Raw genomic sequence first — 23,966 nt, forward strand, 5'->3', positions numbered from 1 at the left:
GTCTGCGTCAAACGTTGCTAAGTCTTTGTGGGTCAAGGCCGTAGCCAAGGGGGGTCGGGGGGGGGGGGGGTTCAACCCCCCCTGTCCCGAAATGTTTCAGTTTCGCTTGCGCATATACACACGATCACATACAAACACACGCACTAACATACATAAAGTATGATTGAACGCCCCCCCCCCCCCCAAAAAAAAAAATTTTTCTGGCTACGCCCCTGAAACTATCGATAGTATCGATAGTTTCAGAAAAACTATCGATACTATCGATGGTCAATTTACCGATAGTTCTGCATCACTACTGCACATACGTGTTTTACCCACAATCGTTTCGTTGTATTGTTATTAAAGACGATAGTCTTTCTTGGGGAACTTAAACGCAGAAATTTTGGTCTGTCTTTCTGTCTTTCTGTTTGTCGGCACGTCCCTCGATTCAGCCACTCGGCCAAAGTTGAACCACTTGCCCAAGGGCCAGCCGTCTTGAACTGGTATGGCTGTTCATACTTGTGAACGTTGTCGATCAAAAAGTAAATATCATGCATATCTGAGGTGCAACATCACTAGGTAAGTATTAGGTGGCGTGTTCCTTTAAGAGAAAATGCATATATACGTAATTTTAAGGACCCTAGTTTCTTAAGCTGCGCTGAAAATGCATAAGAATGGAAGCTTGAGCGAGTTGGTATGCGTTCATCTTTGTTGAAACAGCGCTCACTAGACGACGACGAAGTAAAAGAAGGCACAGGACAGGCGCTGCCTGTCGTGTGCCTTCTTTTACTTCGTCGTCGTCTAGTGAGCGCTGTTTCAACAAAGCTGAAAATGCGACTGCGCTGAAATTTGCCTTCCTCCGTGCCCTTCGCACGAGCTCATTGTTGTGTTTCGGTTTCGGTTCTGTATTGCACTGTACGAATGCCATGGGTTGGTGTTGAAAAACTTTAATTTTGAGAAGGCCAAGAAGGTGAAAAACAATATTTAAAAAATGAAAAAGCAGCGTTGCGGGCGGCCTTCAGGCTGCCGGTTGTGGGCGCCGCTCTGGCGTTCCTGTTTTACCCAGGCGACGTGTAAATAAAACAGTGTGTGGAGAGTACTCGTTGAGTGCGGACGTTTCTCTGCTTCAGCGCTTCGCGCCAAACCGCGTTTTCGGGCTGGCTGGCGTCCCCGCCGGTCGCGTTGGTCACCGCCGGTCTACGCCTGCTGCTGCGCGGGGACTACCAGCACGCAACACAGCACTCATGTTTCCCGACGTATTGCCAGATGGCGTCCATATCTCACACAGCGCCTCTTCTATCGTCTTTACACGACATTTGCAGCGAAGCACGCAGATACGCGGCCGCGTATCGATAGTTTCAGAAAAACTATCGATACTATCGATGGTCAATTTACCGATAGTTCTGCATCACTACTGCACATACGTGTTTTACCCACAATCGTTTCGTTGTATTGTTATTTTACTAAACTCTCGCAACCTCTATTCTTCTGCTTAATGTCATCGAAGTTTCTGTGTTTCCGACAGAAAGTCAATCTCTCCAGGCTACTGATGCCTCTCCGCGTTTCCACAATACAAAAATTCGGCAGATCCCACGCGTTGTGGGAACCGGTTTCATGCGAAGCAGACAGCGAGTACTTCTATGCTGCATTTTATGGCTTTGAGCCAAGCGTTACGAGGTGGATAGACGTGTTTTTGTAAGTGTAGTAGCCGTGTGCACATCGTGTGCTTACCAGGCGCGTCGATAACACGGTTGTTTAAAGGGTAACTTATGGTGCGACGTACCGTCAGCCCTCACGTTAGAGTACATACGCCAGTATCATCGAAACTAATTGCACTTTATGGTGCAATCATGTGAATATCATACGTAACATTCGTTAATGTATTTCTCCGGGGTCGAGCAATGCTTCAATAAAGATTACTGAATCATAGGAATACAAATGTAATGTTTATTAGACTGCTAGAAAAGCGGAGCCAACACTGGAACCACAGACGTTAATCTGATATGACGCCTGTATCGTCGGAGTACATATGTAATGTTTATTGCTTTATTGCAAAACTAGATAGCCAGCACCACAACCACAATCTACGTTGCACCGACATTACGCCTGCATATGCTGTTACTCCAAAACAGATCATAGACCTGGCGTGGCTCTGTGGTAGAATACCTAATTGCCACGCAGAATGCTTGGGTTCGATTCCTGCTGGGATCTTAATTTTTATTCTTTCCATTCGTCGGGTCAACGCTGCCGGTGACGGTTTTTCTTAACGCTCTCGCATTTAGGTTACCAATGTCTGTTGTCGCCGTTCCTGGGTAGATATAAACTGTCAATCACCTATGGCGCATACCTGTACACCGCGGCCCGTGGTAAACGGGTATGTGCCACACATGTCTGGAGGGAAGGGTTTGACGACGTACTCGACACAATTTTCACGTTATTCATGTCATGATCCGACAGTCGTATTTGTCAAATCCTCTTACCCTCCCATGCCAGTTTTGTTCTATTCCATCCTAAGGAGGCGATCATGACAGAATCCAGATGTAGGCGGCTAGATAAATAGATAGATTCGTAGGTAGAAACGCTCAAAGTGCCAAAGGTTCGCTAAGAAATGCTTCGCACTTAAAAACCGGACAAGTTCGTGGATGTACAATACATGCCAGCAGCGTCACTGGAAGGAGGACTGTCTGCTGTCCTGGATCGTTTTGCTAACATACATGGCTTCGAAATGTGCACTTGGTTGTAGCAACTCTCCACGACACCGATTTGTTCGAATTCTCCCTTACTCGCCCGTATTATTTCAGTGTCTTTAATGTATGTAATAGCCATCATCCACAGTGTTCAACTCAACGTTTCTTGGTTATCCGTCGAGGTGACGTTCCTATACAGTTAAATTAATATTCCCCACTGAAGGGTGATTATTGCTGTTGGAAAGACCACGCATTGACCCACTTTAAATGTCAATCGTAGTCTTTGCAAACGAGCAGTTCAATGGGCTTAGCCTATTATAACGGTGCGAATAAGAAGAGCAAGAACAGGAGGACGACGAGAAGAAATCTGGTACCATTTGCAACGTAATTGTGCAACTTATGCGACCAGCTATCACGCATGAAAATACCACCACTGGCTTCAGTTTTGAGGGCCGCGTCACTATGCTAGTTTCCTGCTGCATAAGAAAGATATTTACTAAGTAGTTCTTTGTTAGCCCTTTGAGACGCTTTGTACACAATTGAGCACGTCGCTTACTTTTGCTAGTTGGGTCGACTAATGGCTAAGAAAGAAAAATTTCCATTGAGGTTTCGATGAATTCAGCCTGCTGCTTCATAAACGCGTCTTTATTTCAGTTTTTAGTGTGCTGTTTACTGTAATCACTTTGCTGAGTGCACTACCATGTTTGACGAGTTGTTCGACATGCCGCCTTCGGTGGGCCACGTCAACGGGGTGTTCTTTCTATGCTCGAAATAAACATAACCGAAAAAGAATTTGCACTACATTGGCAAAGAGAAATTCGACCCCATTCATGCAAAAACGGAACATGAAGGTGTTCAGGGTCAATATACCGGGTGTTCAAAGTTGAGCTTTATAGTTTTGTTAAAATTAAGCCCTGAGAAAATTGTCAAAACCACATTTGCAGATAAGTTATGCATCCAGGGGCACACAAAGTGAGACAATAATTATTGCTGTCAGCCTCCCAATTAACTAAGATTGAATAATTAACTTTTTCATGAGTGCAGTAAGCGGGCATGTTGGTATTAAAAAGTTGGAGGCAGGCGCGTTCTAGCATGCCTGTGCCCCGAGATATCTCGCTGCAAAGTTTAATTGCGGTTTGCATGATTACGCATGCAAGACAGTGAGCACTGGCGCAAAGCTCCTCCCCAATGTGACGAGCAGTAATTGCTTGTATCGCCAGCCGGTAGCAAAAGGGTAACCGTTATCATCTTTGCCTATGCCTTCGGCCCGTTGTCAGATTAAACGCCGCACGCAACTGCCGCGGCTGATCGGGGAGGAGCTTTGCGCCAGTGCTCACTTTCTTGCATGCGTAATCATGCAAACCACCATTAAACTTTGCAGCGAGATATCTCGGGGCACAGGCATGCTAGATTAATACTTCCAAATGGAACTGTGTAGAAACGCGACTGCCTCCAACTTTTCAAAACAAACATGCCCGCTTGCTGCACTCATTAAAAAGTTAATTATTCAATGTTAGTTATTTGGGAGGCTGACAGCGATAATTATTGTCCCACTTTGTGTCCCCCTGGATACATAACTTATCTGAAAATGTGGTTTTCACGTTCTTCCCAGTGCTTAATGTTAACAAAACCATAAAGCTTAACTTTGAACGCCCGGTATATTTAATTGAAGTTAGTTATTATTATTACTGCGAAGCGTATAAATTAACGTGTTGCGACATTATTGTTGTAGCGGTAGAATATTGAGTGCCTTGAGATACGTAACGCTGTGTAAATTCAACACATTTACAGACTGTTTTTCGTGGGTGGCATATAAAGGGGTTAGAAGGCATTTTTCGCTCTAAACGAAAATGCGCAATGAAGGATAGTTTAGAAAGACGTTCTGTAAGCAGCATTTCTCACAGGCATTGCCTTACTTCGCACACAATATTATTTGCCGTGACAATCACGCGTACATCTGAAATGAAGCCGCAAATTTGCTGAAAACAGTGCACTCTAAGAAAAAAGGGACTGTCTGTTACTCAGTTCAATGAGTCGTGACTTGCCACGTACATGCAGCTCTTGAAAGAGGCCTGTTCACTCTCTTTTTGTCCTGACGGCCCTCCGACGAAAGAATAATGGTCTCAAAAGACAGCTAATGTATCTTTAAAGAGGGCCATATACGTGCGAAGTCAGGACTTATAAAAAGAGTCAAAATACTCTTTGTTTAGTGTTTATTTTGTGGCATAAACCTGCTGATGCCTATAAAACTGCCAGGGAAGCGTTTTGTAGCAACACTCGTCATTACTCCTTGCCGCACCCCTACTTTCCTTCCCACTGCAAGGTATCAAAAAGGCTCACTTAGTTGTCATAGCGAAGAAGCACTGCTTTCTGTCGACATCATTTCTGTAGTCTTCAGCAGTGTACGTGTACTCGAGCTTTTCCATGGAGGGCACCAAATGCACGTTCACAGCTTCGTCGATGAACGTGTCGGGTACGAAAACATGGCCGATCTACACACAGAAGTAAGTTCGTTGGACATGGACGCCGTTTTTACACATCTCAAAGCTGTACAACTGCACGTGCTTGACGATATGACCTCAGTATAGCGAAAACCGCGAAGTGACAATGTCGCAACCAGTTTCCCATGAAATACTAAGGTATTCTAATAATAATAATATCTGGGGTTTAACGTCCCAAAACCACAATATGATTTTTAGAGACGCCGTAGTGGAGAGTTCCTAAAATTTCGACCCCCTAGGGTTATTTGACGTGCACCTGAGTCTAAGTACATGGGCCTCAAACGTTTTCGCCTCCATCGAAAATGCAGCCGCCACGGCCGGGATTCCATCCCGCGGCCTTCGGGTCAGCAGTCGAGCGCCATTAACCACTAGACCACCGTGGCGGGGCTACTAAGGTATTCTACTACATATCCCCTTGCTTTAAAGTGGGGACTTATGGTGCACTTTTTTGGGTATTCCCTTCATTATTAATATGGCATTCTTCTTTGATGGTTCTAATTAATCTTTTTTTATTAATACCACTGGTCCATTGGGAATATATTCTAAAAAATATATTCATAGTTGAGTAACTCTTACCTAACTACCGAATCTGTCTCGCTAGCGCTATCGCTGTTCATGTCACAGGAGCTTGCTCTACATGTGGCAGTACATAGTCATGGCAGAACAAGGTCAGGAAAAAACAACATAAGCGATAAAAACGAGACATTTTGGACAGACAAACCCACTGACTCAGTGCTGTGACAGGCCTTAATGCTGTTTGTCGCTGCGAACAATTCAGTTTTAATATAGCACGCACTTACTGAGTTTTTAGGTACTGCTGTCTAGGCTACAGGGTCCCGGCTATTAGTACCACAACAAGAAAATGTTGCCCACCACATTCGCGATGCCGGCCTACATACGTATTTAACCGTGTGTCTGTGCTGACGCTGACAATTTGACCTTGATACTATTCAGCGAACATATATCACAATGCGACCGGCCGATCACATTAAAGTGGGCCTCCGTAGGGCCAATCCCCTTGATATATGTCATACGGCGGACGGTCGACAGTTTACAACAGTAGAATACAAGTGTACTTAAATATATACAATAGTAAGCATCAATGCAAAAACTTACAAAAACACATTATTTTGCGTATATATGGCATGAAGTCTACCATGTGCGCGACGAAACATTAGCGCAGCTTGCACTAAGTCACGAAAGGCCAGGTCGCAGCAGAGCTGGTGGTCACCTAGCTGGTCCTGGCTTGGCCAGGTTTTTACCCTCTCACCTCTCTCTTTCCCGCCCCTTGTTATACTGTACTACAGTTAGCAACGCATGTTCTCGCCAAGAATTCCTCTCGTTCTCTTTCTTTCTTTCTCTTTCTCTCCCTCAGTACTCGCTCTCTCGCCCATCAGAGTTATTGTATCCTACGCCGGCGAAATGGGCGCACGTGTTCTGGGAGAGAAGCAGAGGACCACAGTGAAGAAGAGAGCGCATGCCGGTTCATGATTATGGTAAGTTTCCACCTACCACACACGGCCAACCTCGGGCGTAACAGCTCTGCTATAATACGCGACTCGTAGCCACTCTCGTCACATCCAGCGCTCTGGGTCACGTCATTGGGATTTTGAAGTGGTCGCTCAGCCAGTGATATCGCAAGTAGAAGACACAACTGCACACTTATCTAAGCTTTTAGGAGTTGTTTGTAAATTTCTATTCGCTAGAGTGGCCCTCATCACTTGCGAGCGCGCCAACTAATAAAAGCTCTAGGCCAAACCCATTCTGCACATTCGCATTGATGTAATCACGACGCAAAGTTGGCTGGTCGGTAAACATGAGGGAGTGATGATACCAAAATAACAAATAAAGAGAAAGTAGAGCGCTGCTCATACCCCCAACTGTTTCCAATCCAGGGCTCTGGAAATATCGTGTCAAAACATGCGATGGATAGCTTTGAATAGATCGTATCTCCTTGCCTCAGGATACCATAGTTTACCGCGATTCACTGATGACATTGCCTTGCTGAGTAACGCCGGGAACGAATTGCAAAGCATGATTACTGCATTGGACAGTAAAAAGAGTGGTGGATCTAAAATTGATATGCCCGAATGTAAGCAATGTTCAACAGTCACGGAAGAGAACAGTGATTTGCGGGAGTTAGCTATGCACTGGAAGTGGTGAGACAATACATCTATTTCGGGTGGATGGTAACTATATATCCGAACAATGATAGCGAGGTAATTAGATAGAGATATAATCAAGGTTTATTTAATCAAGCGTTTGTAAAGGCGCTTATTGGGCGGCACTCGGCGACGATGCACAACGGCGACGGTGAAGATGGAGCACGGGCTCCTAGCCCGAGCGGTGTTCTCTCAGAAAAGAGCCTAAGAGGACGATCCGCTAGGTGGCGCTGGAGAGGACGACCCATTACAGAGTTCCAACGCTTCGCTACAAGTTATTCAAACTTGTGGTGGTTGAGGCTCTTTGTGCAGAGCTCCATTGAATATAGCTTCTCACTGGGACTACTACAAGACTGCTAGTTAACTTTCCAGGGCCTGTTCAAAGAGTCGCGCCTGCCACGAGCAGCGTGGGAGGTAGGGCGTGTTTGTGTGTATTAGCGGGGAGTTCGCCTAACCATGACGTGAGGGACCCTGGTACGTGATGGGTGACAGTGTTGGTGTCCCTCCGCAATTGCGCACGTATTGTGTTCCCGTGTCGTCCCCCTGTTACATTTTTTTAGCGCCGAACAAGAACTCCGCAATAGGGTCGTTCGTCTGGGTATTCTGTGTGGTGTATCTTAGGCAATGTGTCTTAGTTACGGCACGTGCCTTCTGCAGTCGGTGCCAGCCTCTGAACTGCAGTCTGTTCAGCTTTGTGTTAGATGGTGACACGGTACGTCGTCCCAGTCTTTGGGCTAGCATGATGGCAGCTCGACTTAATGGATCCTCTTTGTTGTGAGCGATTGTCGATACGTCCTGAATCGCATCCTTCGTTCAGAATGTAGTAGAGAGAGAGAGTAATCCTTTACTAGCAGTTATGAAACCTTAAAACTAAAGTGCGCGAGGCCCTTCGTCCAGTGCTCTACTGGCTATAGCGGCTCCCCAGGCCTGGTCCAGGGCTGCCAGTTGGCTTCTCAAGGCCTCATGAGAAATTCGCGCTTCCCACGACCAGTGTGGTAATGCGTGTGCTTGCATGAGCGCGGCGTTTGTAGCAACATGACGCGAGGGACGCCTATATGTAACGTGCGTCAGTGTTGGTATCCCTCCGCACCTGAGGCACTCATCGCGAAATTCGGAGGGATATATCGTAGAAAGTGTGTGCAGATGATAGTACGTGCTCGTCTACAGTCGGCGCCAGTCTCTAGCCATGATGCGTCTCTCCAGCCGGTGAAACTTCGAGAATCTCGGCTAGACCGCTTGGCCACTCGCCATGGTCAGGGGCTATGCATTCGCCGACACGTGCGTCCATCGCCTGGAATGTACTTTCGCGAGCAAGGCTGTCGGCCCGTTCATTCCCGGGCACACCTGTATGCGCAGGGCACCAAACCATTCCGTGATCACATGCGATGTGACAACCTGGGATTCTATGAACTGCGCGTTGTAGTGTGCCATGCATGTAAAGTCGACATGCTGTCGGTGAATCCGCAAGGTGGTGGAGTGTGTACCTCGTTGTCCGCATCTGTGATGGCCAGGGCGATTGCACCGTCCTCGTGTGCTGCCACGGAAGATGCAAATATCGTCGCTGCTGCCACAAGTTGTCCTCCATTACTTGCCACTGCCGTGTACGTGCGGTAATCACTAATACTGGTGCCGGAGGGCCAGGCCTCCGTGTAGTACACGTCAGAGTCAGTGCCGTGGTTGCGAAGCTCCCGTGCACGAGCTTGGCGGCACACGCTGTGCAGTTAAGCGCCGGAAAAGGCAGCGTCATAACAGAACCCTCCGCAAACGGACTCAGGAATTAACAGATGCGGCAAATGCATACGTGAGTACACTATATACGAATAACTGCCATAGCATTTGCGGAATGCAGTAGAGCGACTGAAATGGTCGGCTCGTTCGTTCTCGGGAACAACCGCGTGTGTAGGGCGCCAAATGATGTCGTGGTCTTCTTGGATATTACAATTACTGTTACTAGGATTTTGGTAACAGTGCGTGGAAGGTGCCGTGCATGGAATTTTGGCGTGCAACTTGCGAGTTCGTGAAGATGTTGGAATACGTAGCTCGTTTGTCCGCATCTTTCATAGCATGCGCGATTGCAGTAACCTCCTCCGTAATCACTCAAGAAGTGCGCATTAACGCTGCTGCTACGTTTCCCTTTATTGGTTGATACTCCAGTGTACTTGTGGTACCCACTTGCAGTTGTGCCGGCGGGGCAGGTGTCCATGTGGTACACGCAAGGGTCGAGCCACGGCTGCGACGCTTGCCTGCATGGGCCTGACGTCGTGCGCTATGAAAGTCATGACGCATATGGCGTGATACTTGGGCCACAGGAATGCGTGTGCGTATTATCGAAGTTAGTATACGCTGTACTGCGAAGCGAAGGAGAAACCAAGCTACATCAGTATCACCCGTTGTGCTGTTTAGTCGATCCCGTTGCGCAAGGAGAGGCGGTGTTGTAATTTCCTCACACGTGTTTAGGGTCCCAAGTTGAGCAAGAAGATTAATGTGACGTGGAGAGCACTGAAAAAGTGGATTCGAGGAGAAACCAGGCTCGTCATGGAAGGTGGGCAGATGAGAATACGTTAGCGAAGATAACGTGACCGCAGCAAGCACAAGGTGGGAATAATTGGAGAAACATGGCAGAGACCTTTGTGCTCCAGCCGGTGTTGTTGATGACGATTGTGTAATGCCAGCTTGCACCCTAACAGTTTACAAGCTCATGCATGCGTTTCCTCGAATTATGCTGCCAGCTTTAATCATTCTGATGTGAAGCTTCATGTCAAGTGAATCCACTGCATGGTCAATGTGTCTTCATTTTACAGCGAAAGCTGTTATGAGATCATTTCAGCGGCCGTTTTTGGCGCCGTAGTTGTCCGCCGCCGCCACCGCCGCCGCCGCCGCCGGTGTCCGTAACCACTATCGCTCGAAACAAGAAAACAAAACGAAATAAGAAAAAAAATCCAGGTTGGAACGAGGTTCGAAACTGGGCCCCTCTGCGTGGGAGCCCAGTATTCAACCTCTGAGCCATTACGGTGCTTGAAACTGCTTTGCAAAAAGGTCCTATAAAGGCATCATGTCGGGAAGGAACCACATTAACATATGCAATATAGCGTGGTCGTGGTAGAAGAGTAAAATAAGGACCAAGCGTCGCACAACGCGCATTCTGTGACCAGGCGTCACACAATGCGAATTGCGCAACGAGTAGGTTGTTGACTGCTTCCAACCCATTACAAAGGGCTCCGCCATAATTCTTCATCGTCATCAGGCACAGCATCAACAAAGCGCACAATGCCTTACATGCGTTTAGCAGGTACCAGGGCTCTCCGTAGAATGACGAACAATGGCATAGTGCCTGCTTCCCTACTTCTCAAAAATTACAATGATTTATAGCGTAGTGGGTTTCTCGCAAGTGCACTTGTATTGGTTGCCAAGGAAGCCCATAAGCGCATGATCCATTTCCTCGGGGTCTCAGTAAAGTTCTTCGCCCCCCCCCCTCTCTCTCCCACCTCTCCCCCCCCCTCTCTCCCGTCACCCGTGCGTCACCCGGGTGAAGCCCGGTTGCATACCTGGTGGGCCGTGTAAAGCTTCCACCCCATTACAAAGGCTGAGCCATAATTCTTCGTCGTCATCAGTCGTCGCGAAAGTGTTCATAATGCCTTACAGACGTGTAGCTGGTGCCTCGCTCCTCCGCAGAATGACAGTAATGGCTAATTAGGTGCTTCTTAACTTCACAAAAATTATGATTTATGGCGTAGTGGGTACCTTGCTAGTGCACTTGTATTAGTAGCCCCAAGACAGCTTACAACAAGTTCTAGAAATGCCGCTCTTCCAGCTTTCGCTGTGACTGTGCTGCGCTTTTCGCGCAGGCCTGGCGTTTTTACTTCAGGATGCAGCATATTGCTTCAGACAACCGTTTTAGTCAAGGTCCTACGGCGTGCCTCGTTTTGGCAGCTTTGTTGATATTACAACTTTTTTCTGGGTACTTGGGCAACTTTATCGTAGAGAGGGGTAGAAAACATCTGTAGAAACTTCGAATTGAGGAAGTCAGAAAAGAAAAATTCAGCAGATCCCACGTACCGTGGGAATTGATGTTATGCGAAGCATGCGAAGGAAGGTGGCTGTGTCGCACTTTTTAAAATTGAGCGAACGTTTACGGAATGACGCCAGAGAAATGTGCAAATGGTATACGCACACACATATTTTGAAGAGTCGCACATGTGTTATATAACCAGTTGTTTACAATTGCTTAAAGATGCCAACAGCAACATAGGTGTTACCAACACCAGGCGCAGTAAGCTGATAGGTAGTGCTTTTATCCTTCAATACTGGATAGCGCGAATTCGAATAGGACCATTAAGGAACACAGATGCACAGGACAGGCGCTACTCGCAACTAAACTTTAATAAGAAAATTTTTCCTTGATATATACAAAGCCGAGTGGCACACGTAGGTGCACTGCACGTACGTTACAGTCACAGTTGCAGTGGTTAGAGTTGCGTTACAGTTATGCGTATATTTATCCGTTATGACGGAGAACGCACGCACGTTTCACGAACCCGTGTGCATGTGTGGAACGGGTTCTTGGCAGTTCTTGAATAAGGTAATCATCACCGTGATCAGTGAGCACCAGAAGCTGGACAGGACTTGTTATCGAATTCGTTCGTGATCGCGGCTATGAACCTTCTAAGTGTAGTGAAGAGCTGGTGCAAACCGCGGTTGGCTTTTAGTAAGAAATGATCTATGATGTCTCCTGCCCTAGACGTGGCACCGAGGTCTTCTGATGCCCTGTCAACATCCAAGCCGTCTTTCATGCCGTCTTAGAACCAGGCGTTGACGGGTTTCGATAAACCAATGCTGAAGTAACCGGTAATCATGAGGGACATGGTCCTCTCGGCAGAGTTATTATATGAAGCATTGACCCCGGTTTTTGCGTAATCCACGTGGTCGACGTTGCGGACCGCGTGGAGAAGTGGATGGTAGCCCTGCGTCTTCCAGGGGTGCTCTGTCTTCAGTTCCCTACCATTTCCTTGCGTCGGCCGCTGTGGTGTAGTGGTTACGGTGCTCGGCTGCTGACCCGAAGGTTGCGGGTTCAATCCCAGCCGCGGTGGTCGCATTTCGATGGAGACGAAATGCTAGAGGCCCGTGGACTGTGCGATGTCAGTGCACGCTAATGAATACCAGATGGTCCAAATTTCCGGAGCCCTTCACTGCAGCGTCTCTCATAATAATATCGTGGTTTTCGGACGTAAAACCCCAACAATTACTATTATTATCACTTTCCTTCCGCGTCAATGTGTATGTTCGCGGTTACTGCGTTGATTGAGACTCTGTTATCACCTGTGGCACGTACCCGGCCGCATAACATGAACTCCGGTATGAGGGTATGTGCCACACGTGACTGAGGGAAAGGGTTTCATGACGTACGCGACAGGTATTTTGCGCTATTCGTGTCATCACCAGTGAATCGGGTTCGTCATACACTCATCCTATGCTATGCGAATTTTGCGTATATTACAACCTATGGAGACGACCGGGAGAGCGCCAAGACGTAGGCGGATAGATAGATAGATAGATGGATAGATAGATAGATATGCCCAAAATGCCTGAAGTTCGCTAAGAAATGCTTCACATTTAAAACAAATCATAAACGTTAATATCAGTAATCGATAACATTATCTAGTTGCAGCACGTGGCAACATTAGCGTATGGTGTGCACAGTCTTACTAACCAAACATATCAATGCACAGAGCCAATACACGGCCCGAACATCAAAATTTTAAGTCTAATATAGGCTTCCTCGCACCCTACAGGCCCTGAAGATTTGTAGATTAACTGTCAACGACGTAGAATGGTGGACACATCTTTTTCTGCAAAGCACACAACGACGCTTTATGGTGGAGTCCAAGCCCACGCACGGCAGGCGTGACACTCCCCGTAAACTTTTGTGAACAAGGGCTTCTCCTCAGCCTCCTTGAACTCCCATGACGTTAAGTTCTTTGTACAGCGCTCATGGGACTGCTCATTGAGCTTTAAAACAGCCATAGACCAGTTAGATTGTGATGCGAGAATATAGAAAATAATGGACTGACCAAACTTCAATGCACTTACGTAATGTCTTTCCAAGACGTTATCTCCCGCAGGAAGCAATGCATACGGGTGGGATATTCTCCTCACAGAGGTGCACGATGTCAGGTAAACATGATAGGTTGTCAACGTTAAACTGAAACGCTGAAAATAGAAATTCCGCAGAGTTTGGTATTAGCGGCAATCTTCTCTTTCGTGCAGAACCCTTGGAGCAAAAAACATGCTGCAGGTGATACCCGAAAGCCCAATCAACCTATCGTCTTGGGCGAGTTGGTTCATTTTTTGCGGGGCAAGCACTGCGCGATAATTGGCAAGCAAATTCAGGCAGCTTCGCAGTAGTGGTGCCAGGCCTGAAGGAAGAGCGGAGTTGGGTGACCTTCCTTTTTTCTCTTGATTTTTCTTTCTTTCTACTCTTTCTTTCTCTTTCTCTCTGCTTCTTATATATCTTTTTTTTTGCATCCGGTTCATTCTCTATCTTTCTCTCTCTATCTATTTCTTTCTCGCTCTAACTTTGTTCCTCTTTATTCTCTTTCTCTATCTCTATTCATCGCTTTCTCCTTCTTTATAACCCCTTCTCTCTATCTTCTTGTTTCTCTCTCTTTCTGTGTTTCTTATTAGTCCTCTCTTTCTATCTATCTCTCCATGTTTTCCCTACCTGTCTATTTCTCTCTTTCTATGTTTTCTCTACCTTTCTATCTTTCTATCTCTCTCTCTGTCTGCTTCTTTCTCTGTCATTCTTTATTTAGCTCTTTCTTGGCCTTTCTGTGTTACTCCTTGTTTTTTTCTGTCTTTTTCGTGTCGGTTGCTATCTCTTCCTCTCTCTTTCTATGTTTTTCTCTGCCTGTCTATCTTTTTATATCTTTATTCCCTCTATTTCTCTGTTTTTATCTTTCTCTTTCTTCCTATCGCTTTCTTTACCTTTCTCACTCCTCTCTCTCTCTCTCTCTCTCTTTATCTCTCTCTCACTTTCACGTGCTTCACGTGCTCCACTTCCCCGAGCAGATAGAGTTTTCGTTTAATGCTCGCATCTGCGGTACTCGGTAGTGGGGCTTGCCCAAATCCTGTGGCGCAAATCCACCTGTGTAGTTTTGCACGACGAAGCACAAGTTACCAATAGCCTAAACTGCTTCGCTATTAAAACGGGAGAAAGGAAAGATTGCTCCTATATGAATTGTGCAGTGCGGAAAGGGTCTCACCGTATTTTATAGTATAAATTCAAATAGGCACTATCAGCATTGTCGTATAGTGTTGCTTCTTTAATATAATTGTAAAGAGAATGAAGAAATACGCAAATGCATGAATGTTCCTGGTGCAGATACTAAGCAGTGGCCTCCTGTGGCAGATTTTAGAGTCCTTAACATCAAGTTATATTTTCTTGAGTTATACCTTACTGTGTTTTATGATTATATAATCGTCGGTAAGGCTATTCTAGGAGACGTTTGCCTACACGATCACACTTATAATTACGCCTCAGCGACTGCCACTGCACGACGCGCGTCGCTCCACTTATGCTATTCCTTCTCGCCTGTATTGCACATTACCACAGGTACCGAGAAAGTCACTGATCGAGAATGAAGTAATGGATATTTGTAGTCTGGAGCGAGCCTGCTAATATATTCACCGTCTGGTGTTTCTTGCACCTAAATCGAAGCATGCGAGTGTTTTTGCACTTTATCCCAACTGGAATGCGACCACCGTGGCCGGGAAAAGAACCCTTTTCCGCGAGCTTAGCAGCTCAACACCGCAGCCGACGTGCTATCACGGTGGGTTCAGTGTAGCTCAGAAACACGAAAAAGTGCAGTTCTTAGTGGCAGGCCATCGCAATGAGTGTCGCATGACAATATTTCGCAATGCTTCATGAAACACCGAGAATGCTTTTTGTGGCACCGAAAGCAGGCTTTAGCGAACATGACCCTCCCTCCTTTGCAGTACGTCAACTTAAGCGACGTGCACTTCAGGTACGACTGCCCACTATTTGGTACGGTTCTCACACGCTTTCTATTGTCTTTGTAGTCTCGCCTGCTACTGCGGGGAATGCATTCAAGACATGTTGAGGCTTCACTAGAGCGCTTCTCTTCGCGGTAAGACTTCACTCAAACGGACCTGAACACCCATGTTGAGCTCTTTAATAGTGTCCACTATAAAAGATGGGCGGGTGTTCTTGTATGCGGCTCCGGCTCTACCGACACCGCTTTAGCGGCCCGCCGTTCTCTTCATGCCGCCGTTTCAAGACTACGATGAAAGCTGCAAGGCTGGCTCTCAGCAAATGTTGCCGCCAGTGACCTCGAATCTTTCATATTAGCTTGGCCCACAGCTGCAGCTCTTCCAAAAAAGGATTGACAACATTTTAAGGCATGTTTTGTTATCCAGAATTGACAAAGCTAAACATTGTATGAGAACTGTGCGCGTGGCCCATTAAAGCTGAGGCTCACTGCATAGGTGATCGCCATCCCTTCATCATTAATTCCCATATTTTTCAACTGGAAGGATGCAAGCACATGCTACTCACCATAGTCCGTTCGTTAAAGTTGTTCACATCCTCCACCTCCACGGACAACCATATCGGCGCTCCTAATGATATGTTTGCCGAACCTACATGAACGTTGTCAGTTCCAAATTAACAAAGGTTCACAGTTGAAACCACTCACACCATGATAAATGCGAGTGAACAGATACCATTATTAGCACGTACTCCTGTGTTAAGTCGCAATTATAATGTAGCAATACCGGTTTCAAACTGTCAGTTGACACTTTTTAATGCACCTCACGTTATTGCTCATGTCGCCTCATTTTCAAGCTTGAACGTTAGCCAAGGCACTCGACTGGCGCTTGAGTTAATGGAAATACGTTGTCTCTTGAGTATGAATTAACTACCGTTCTTCCTCTACGTGGACCACAACTTATAGGACACTGAAACACTATAATAAATAAGCGTTACTCTCAGCCTATAGCTCATACATATTACACACTGTTGTAAGCCTTAGAAATGGTCGCATTTATAGTTTGCCACAAGCTATAGTTATTTAGTAGGGTATCTACCTTTGATCATTTCCATGAAAGCTTACCTGTTGAATTGTCCAGACTGGCAGCCAGAACAGCAAATATATTTTGTTACAAGTATATACTCCCTAAAAATATAAATAAGTGCGATAAAGGAAACAAGGCACACAGATAAACCATTCTCTCTCTGGCGCTTAAGGTTCGCGTAGCTGATGAGGTCGGGATGAGCCTTGATTACCTGTAGATAACGTTAGTTTCTTCCTACGCAAGAACCCGCCTTAACCGTAGCTTAGCTCAAACCGAGAATCCTAGACACTTCGGACGCTGCCATAGATCACTTCTACTTGACATACTCTATTATTGCGATAGCAGTTATACAGACCCTCTCGGCAGGTTTTTAAATGCGAAGCATTTCTTTTTGCCGTCGGCATCGCCATGCCGTTCTGTGTATATATATTGCGCACGGCAGGTGGCCATCTGATGATGCCGACTGGAATGTGCACGGCACGTATTCGAACCCGCGCGTCGACATTTAGGTCTTTCCTTGCGTTACCTGTGTGCTCTCGGCCAGCCATCCTGGAAATGGACTTTCTTCGTGAATACCGCGCAGTAATTGACCTCCGTGAATTGCTTGTGTCATTCGAGGAACCTTTTTGGGCTGCAATTGAAAGCACCCAATTCCCGGAGACAGCATTACGTGCTGTCGATGATTCTGTGACTCTGCCGCGTCGAAGCAGACTCCATGCAACTGTGGAATTGAGACAGGACGTGCCCAAAGCTGTAATTGCGGAGACACATTTGTCTTTCCTTCTTTCACGACAAATCTGCTTTGACCATTCTGCCGAGGCCTTCACGAGCACTCTAGACGTAAACCAGGGTCTAACCTCAGCACAACGAGAAAGCATTTTGCGTATAGTCGGCTCATTTCAAGATTGCTTTGCTACAGCGTCGAAGGTTAACCAGACGCCGCTTGCTCAGCATCGTATTATCACCGAACCCACCGAAAGGCCCATTCGTCAACATGCCTATAGGGTGTAGCAAAAGGAACAAGACGCTATACGTAACCAAGTTCAGCAGATGCTTAAAGACGACCTCATCCAGCCATCGATCAGTCCCTGGGCTTCGCCTGTTGTGTTAGTAAAGAAGAAGGATGGTACGTTGCGCTTTTGCGTCGATTATCGGAAATTGAACAAGGTCATCAAAAAGACGTTTATCCTCTACCCCGAATAGATGACTCCTTTGACCGTATACGCAATGCTAGATATTTTTCCTCTATGGATTTACGTAGTGGCTACTGAAAAATCGCAGTTGACGAGCGTGACCGCGAAAAGGCGGCTTTTGCTACTCCTGGCGGCCTCTACGAGTTGAAGGTCCCGCCTTTTGGTCTGTACTCAGCACCAGCTACTTTCCAAAGATGATCGATACGGTTCTGACAGGGCTCAAATGGACATTATGCCTCGTTTACCTTGACGACGTGGCGATCTTCGCAGACACGTTTGAACAACACGTCCAGCGCCTGCAGGCAGTCCTTCAGGCAATTAGGACAACTGGGCTTTCTCTCAAACCTGAGAAGTGCCATTTTGGTTACAAAAAAGTGAAATTCCTTCGCCACGTTGTGAGCCATGCCGGAATCCGCCCAGACTCCGAGTAAAGCAGCGCCGTTGCCGCACTTCCCCTGCCCACGCATAAACGCGACCTACGCCGATTTCTCTGGCTCTGTGCGTACTACAGGAGACACGTCCAAAAATTTTCGAAGATCGCTGATCCCCTCAATCAACTTACAAAGGACGGCGTCCTGTTTGTTTGGGGTCAGGATCAGCGCCATGCCTTCGACACCCTCCGAAACCATCTCCAGGCTCCGCCTGTACCGGGTCATATCGACGAAAACGCTGACACGGAGTTACACACAGACGCCAGCAATGTCGGACTAGGAGCGGCATTGGTTCAGTGGCATAATGGCGTAGAGCGCGTGATTGCTTACGCGAGCACAACGTTATCAGCCGCCGAACAAAACTATTCTGCTACAGAAATAGATAGATAGATAGATAGATAGATAGATAGATAGATAGATAGATAGATAGATAGATAGATAGATAGATAGATAGATAGATAGATAGATAGATAGATAGATAGATAGATAGATAGATAGATAGATAGATAGATAGATAGATAGATAGATAGATAGATAGATAGATAGATAGATAGATAGATAGATAGATAGATAGATAGATAGATAGATAGATACGCTCAAAGTCGCAGAAGTTCGCTAAGAAATGCTTCGCATTTAAAAGAATGTCTAGCTGTTGTCTGGGCCATAACAAAGTTTCGGCCATACTTGCACGGCCGCCCATTCAGGGTAGCTAGCGACCACCATTTTCTTTGTTGGCCCGCGCAACTCCTAGATCCCTCAGGTCGTCTAGCACGATGGAGCCTTCGGCTAAAAGAATCGTCACCATCGTACACAAGTCTGGCCAGAAACACACCGACGCTGCCTGTCTTTCACGTGCGCCAGTCGGAAATGCCAACACTGACATTGAATACGACGACACTTTTCTTTCTGCCGTGTCAGCAACCAGCTTGGCTCAGCAACAGCGTGACGACTCGGAGCTCAGCCCACTCACCGACTACCTGGAAGGGTGAACATCCCTGCCTCCTCGAAGTTTTGCACGCTCGCTAGTCTCCTTTTGTTTCCGGGATGGAGTCCTTTATCAGAAGAACTTTGACCATACGCAAGCTACATAGCTGCTCGTTGCGCCAACCACGCTTCGTGACGACATTTTACGTTCTTGCCACGACGAAGCATCGTCCGGACACTTTGGCGACACGCGCACGTTGCAACAAATTCGCCGCTACTACTACCATGGCCACTCCTCGCGAAGACTGTGAAGCACTACATTCGCACGTGTACCGAATGCCAACGATGGGCTCCACCTGTACCACCAGCGGGATTGCTACAACCAACAGCCACACCGAAGGTGCCTTTTCATCGGATTGGCATGGACTTGCTAGGATCATTCCCCACGTCTTCGTCTGGAAATCGGTGGATTGTGGTTGCTACCGATTACTTAACGCGGTACTGCGAGACAAGGGCACTTCGAAAAGCTACCGCAGCAGACGTCGCCCAATTTTAACACGAAAGTGTTTTATGCCGGGGTCCACCACGGCTCCACTGATGCATTTCCGTCACGAATATGACGCTGTAAAATATAAAGACTAACATATGGCAAAGAAAGAACTAGAAGAAAAAGTTCCGTCACAGGGACTCGAACTTACGACCCCTTCATCCCCAGCGCGCAGCGCTAAACGACTCCGCCACAAACGGCACGTTTTTCGTCATACTAACGGCGTGCTGTTTATATACACCATTTGCCAGTGGCAGTACTCAGAGATCATGGTACATCAGCGTGTTTTCGTTATCACTAGCGAGATGGCGCGAATGGCTCGAAGAGCCTGCTTTAAATGTCGCCGCCCCCCGCGTTGAGATGAGCGTGTGCCTCTACAGGGCGTGGTCGCTCCTGCGCGCGCGCTTATCTTGTACGTCTTACGCTCTCACCGCAAGTTTGCGTTCAAGTTACAGAGAGCATGAAGGTCATTTCGCTCACTGCAGCGGCCGCTTTTGCGAAAGGAGCGCGCTGCTCACAAACAAATAAGTTACAACTGTGACTGGGATCCTGTGTATACTTGTGCGTTCGTTTCGTGCGTCCTCCTTTGTATTTGACCAGCGCGCTTTAACTGTAGAGCTGTGACAGTTGTTAGTTCGCGCTCATCCTGTGTATGTTCGTTAAGTGCGTCCTTTCGGCTTGAGCAACGCGTTGGAAGTTTCGAGCTGCTTGCCGTTCTTCGCGTGACATTACAACTTGTTGCTATAGCATTCATTCCTTCGCCCTCGGGGCGAAACAATAAACAACAAACGCTCAACTATGTCTGTGAAGACACGTTTTAGTTTCGTGTTATACCGATTCCTACGACAGAGGGATCAATCATGTTTTTTTCGTTAACAGCTTCATCCTTCATCACGGAGCGCCACATCACTGATCGTGGCACAGCTTTCAACGCAGAGATGCCGCAAGAAGTCTTGCGGTTAAGTGGAGCGGAACAACGCAAAACAACTGCCTATCACCCGCAAACAAACGGGCTGACTGAACGACTGAACAAGACGATTGCAGACATGCTGTCAATGTATGTAGCCATTAACCATGAGAACTGGGACGATATCCATCCTTACGCCACTTTCGCGTATAATACTGCAGTTCAAGAAAGTACAGGTTTCACCCCTTGTCGTTTAGTCTACGGTCCAGAGGTCACCACAATGCTCGACTCCATGCTCCTCCCCGACAACCTAGGACTGTTGCACGGATGCTGCGATGTTCACTCAACGCACCGAGGAGGCCCTTCAACTCGCTCGACGCCGTATTCAGTGTCGCCAAACTGCAGACGCACGCCGCTACAATCTTCGTCACCAAGAAGTTACTTTCAATTCTGGTAATGAAGAAGTCTGAGTGTGAACCGCCATCCGACAGCGCGGCCGTTCAGAAAAGCTGCTGCGCCGTAACGTCTACCCTTACAAGATTGTACGGCGTCTCAACGACGTTACTTACGAGGTTCTCCCTGAAGGCAACTCGAGACGTTCCCGTCGCCTTCCACAAACTGAAGGCATCCATGTTTCTAGGCTAAAACCATATTTTTCCCGCTGTGACTTGACTGTGGAGTGACTGACTTCATTGACGACTTAGCGTGTGTTCTCTTGTTCTCTCTTTTTCGCTTTGTTATTTCCTGTTATTTGACTCTGTTTGGCAGCACCAGACTACGTTATTTTTTGTGTTACGACACAATTATTTCGCGTGTATAGAATCCTCCTTGATTTTTCTTTTGCCCTCATATACACCATCGAGACGGTGCTTGTTTGGGAGAGGAGGTAATGACGCACCCATCATTTATGAACCATCCGATGTGATGTAGCACATACACGTTTGGGTGTGAAGGAGAGAACATTTTACAGCGAAAGCTGTTATGAGATCATTTCACCGGCCGTTTTTGGCGCCGTAGTTGTCCGCCGCCGCCGCTGGTGTCCGTAACCAGTATCCCTCGAAATAAGAAAAAAAACGAAATAAGAAAAAAATTCCAGGATGGAACGAGGTTCGAACCTGGGCCCTCTGAGTGGGAGCCCAGTATTCAACACCTAAGCCATGCCGGTGCTTGGAACTGCTTTGCAAAAAGGTCCTGTACAGGCTTCATGTCGGAAAGGAACCACATTAGCATATGCAATATGGCGTGGTAGAAGAGTAAAATAAGCACCAAGCGTCGCACAACGCGAATTCTGTAACCAAGCGTCACACAATGCGAATTGCGCAACGAGTAGGTTGTTGAATGCTTACAACCCATTACAAAGAGCTCTGCCATAATTCTTCATCGTCATCAGGCACAGCATCAACAAAGTGCGCATAATGCCTTACATGCGTTTAGCAGGTACCACGGCTCTCCGTAGAATGACGAAAAATGGCACAGTGCCTGCTGCCCTACTTCTCAAAAATTACAATGACTTATAGCGTAGTGGGTTCCTCACAAGTGCACTTGCACTGGTTGCCAAGGAAGCCCATAAGCGCATGATTCATTTCCTCGGGGTCTCAGTAAAATTACAATGGTTTAGAGCGTAGTGGATTCCTCGCAAGTGCTCTTGTATTGGTTGCCAAGAAAGCCCATAAGCGCATGATCCATTTCCTCGGGGTCTCAGTAACGTTCTTCGCCCCCCCCCCCCCGGTCTGTCTCCCACGTCAACGTATGCTATACAGCATAACGGGAGAGGAAAATAGTGACCGGGCGTCACCCAATGCAAATCACATAACTGGTGGGCCGTTTAAAGCTTCCAACCCATTACAAAGGGCTGAGCAATAATTCTTCATCGTCATCAGTCGTCGCGTCAACAAAGTGCACATAATGCCTTACAGACGTGTAGCTGGTGCCTCGCTTCTCCGCAGAATGACGAATAATGGCTTAGTAGGTGCTTCCCAACTTCACGAAAATTGTGATTTATGGCGTAGTGGGTACCTTTCTAGTGTACTTGTATTGTAACCCCAAGAGAGCGTACGACGGGCTCTAGAAACGCCGCTCTTCCAGCTTTCGCTGTGACTGTGCTGCAGTTTCAGCGCAGGCCTGGCGTTTTTTTGCTTCACTGGTTCAGGGGCAGACGCCGAATCCTGGTTCTCTGTCTGGTTTAGCCCGCGACAATATATATAGTTGAAAAAAATTAAGCACGTAGGAACAATTTTTCCTACGTGCTTGATTTTTTTCAACTTTTACTTCCGGGTCCTTTGTTAGCACTTTATTGTTATATATATATATATATATATATATATATATATATATATATATATATATATATATATATATATATATATATATATATATATATATATATATATATATATATATATATATATATATATATATATATATATATATATATAAACCCAGAAAGACCGACAGTTGAGCAGAACATTTTCCTAAAGCGCGCGACCGGGTGATTCGAACATGCGACCTCTCGCTCCGCAGCGCGACGCGTTTAACACCGCCGCACAGCATGCGTTCTCCGGCATAATAACGGCGAACTATTTATATACCCCGCTTACCTCTGGTGGTATGAAGAGCTCAGAGGGGGCAGAGGCTTGTTCACTATCACTCGCGAGATGGCGCAAAAAGCGAGCTTCACGTTCGGCGACCCGCTCATCTTTCACCATAGTTGGGATGTGTGGAATGTGTGCCTAAACGGCGTGGTCTTCCATGCTCACGCGCTTATCCATTCAGGGGGGGGGGGGGAGGTTTTACGTGTTGCGATTTCACCGAAAGTTTGCGTTGAAGCTATTGGCCTCGAGGAGTTACGGAGTCGCCCTCTATCGGACGCGCCTCGATTGCGTGCTAGGCAGGATACCGCCGGCGCGCTCCCCATAGGTTTTGCTGTCGGCGCTCTACAAAAACACCTCGCGGAAGCCCTCCAGGGCATTTCTGTCAGTACTTTCGAAATGAACTGTGTTCTTTAATGTCAAAATAATCATTTTCGACGAACTGAAAGCACAAGATAGTCTACAGTCGCTGTCTCTTTGCAGAAAACCGAGCACCCGCTTCACGCTGTCACCGCGTTGGAGACCCCTGAACGGCTTATGGCGTGAAAGGTAGTCACTCGCTGAGTGCAAACTATGTGAAATATCTCGTTAGTGTAGACTGCCTGTATAACCAAACGGAGCATAACAGAAAGAAGCCTCAAGCCAGCGGTCGCACGGGTTCGCGACGACTGACGGTGCCTCTGCATGTATGAGCGTCTGCATGTATGTTCGTGCTGATGGTTTCGCCTTTGCTACGAGCGCGTTTTGGCACCGTGCTGTGAACTTTAGGCCGCAAAATATGAGAATTTGTGAGTAAACAAACAACTACTGTTGCGCGGGCGCTATCAGAGCAGTGCAAAAACAATTTCCTTACAACTGCGGCTTCGGTGCGCATGGCAACTTTGTGATCTGCCGTCCCGACGATTCAGTGTTATTTTTTTTCTTTTTCGGTCTAAATTCGGGTACGTTTCAATGTCA

At 46.9% G+C, this 23,966-nt stretch overlaps 1 protein-coding gene across 1 annotated transcript in view; it reads right to left on the bottom strand.

The window, feature by feature from the left end:
- Positions 1-18,268, bottom strand: part of LOC119384975 (gamma-aminobutyric acid receptor subunit delta-like) — a 39,782-nt gene extending 21,514 nt beyond the window's left edge. The window contains exons 1-4 of the mRNA XM_049414023.1: positions 18,175-18,268; positions 15,902-15,984; positions 13,417-13,536; positions 5,007-5,158 (exon numbers count right to left, since the gene is read on the bottom strand). Of these exons, the coding sequence (XP_049269980.1) occupies positions 5,007-5,158; positions 13,417-13,536; positions 15,902-15,984; positions 18,175-18,268 (449 nt within the window). The remainder of the gene's footprint in view (positions 1-5,006; positions 5,159-13,416; positions 13,537-15,901; positions 15,985-18,174) is intronic.
- Positions 18,269-23,966: the final 5,698 nt, after the last annotated feature.

This window comes from Rhipicephalus sanguineus, chromosome 3, assembly GCF_013339695.2.
Source record: "Rhipicephalus sanguineus isolate Rsan-2018 chromosome 3, BIME_Rsan_1.4, whole genome shotgun sequence".
Taxonomy (NCBI): Eukaryota; Metazoa; Arthropoda; class Arachnida; order Ixodida; family Ixodidae; genus Rhipicephalus; species Rhipicephalus sanguineus.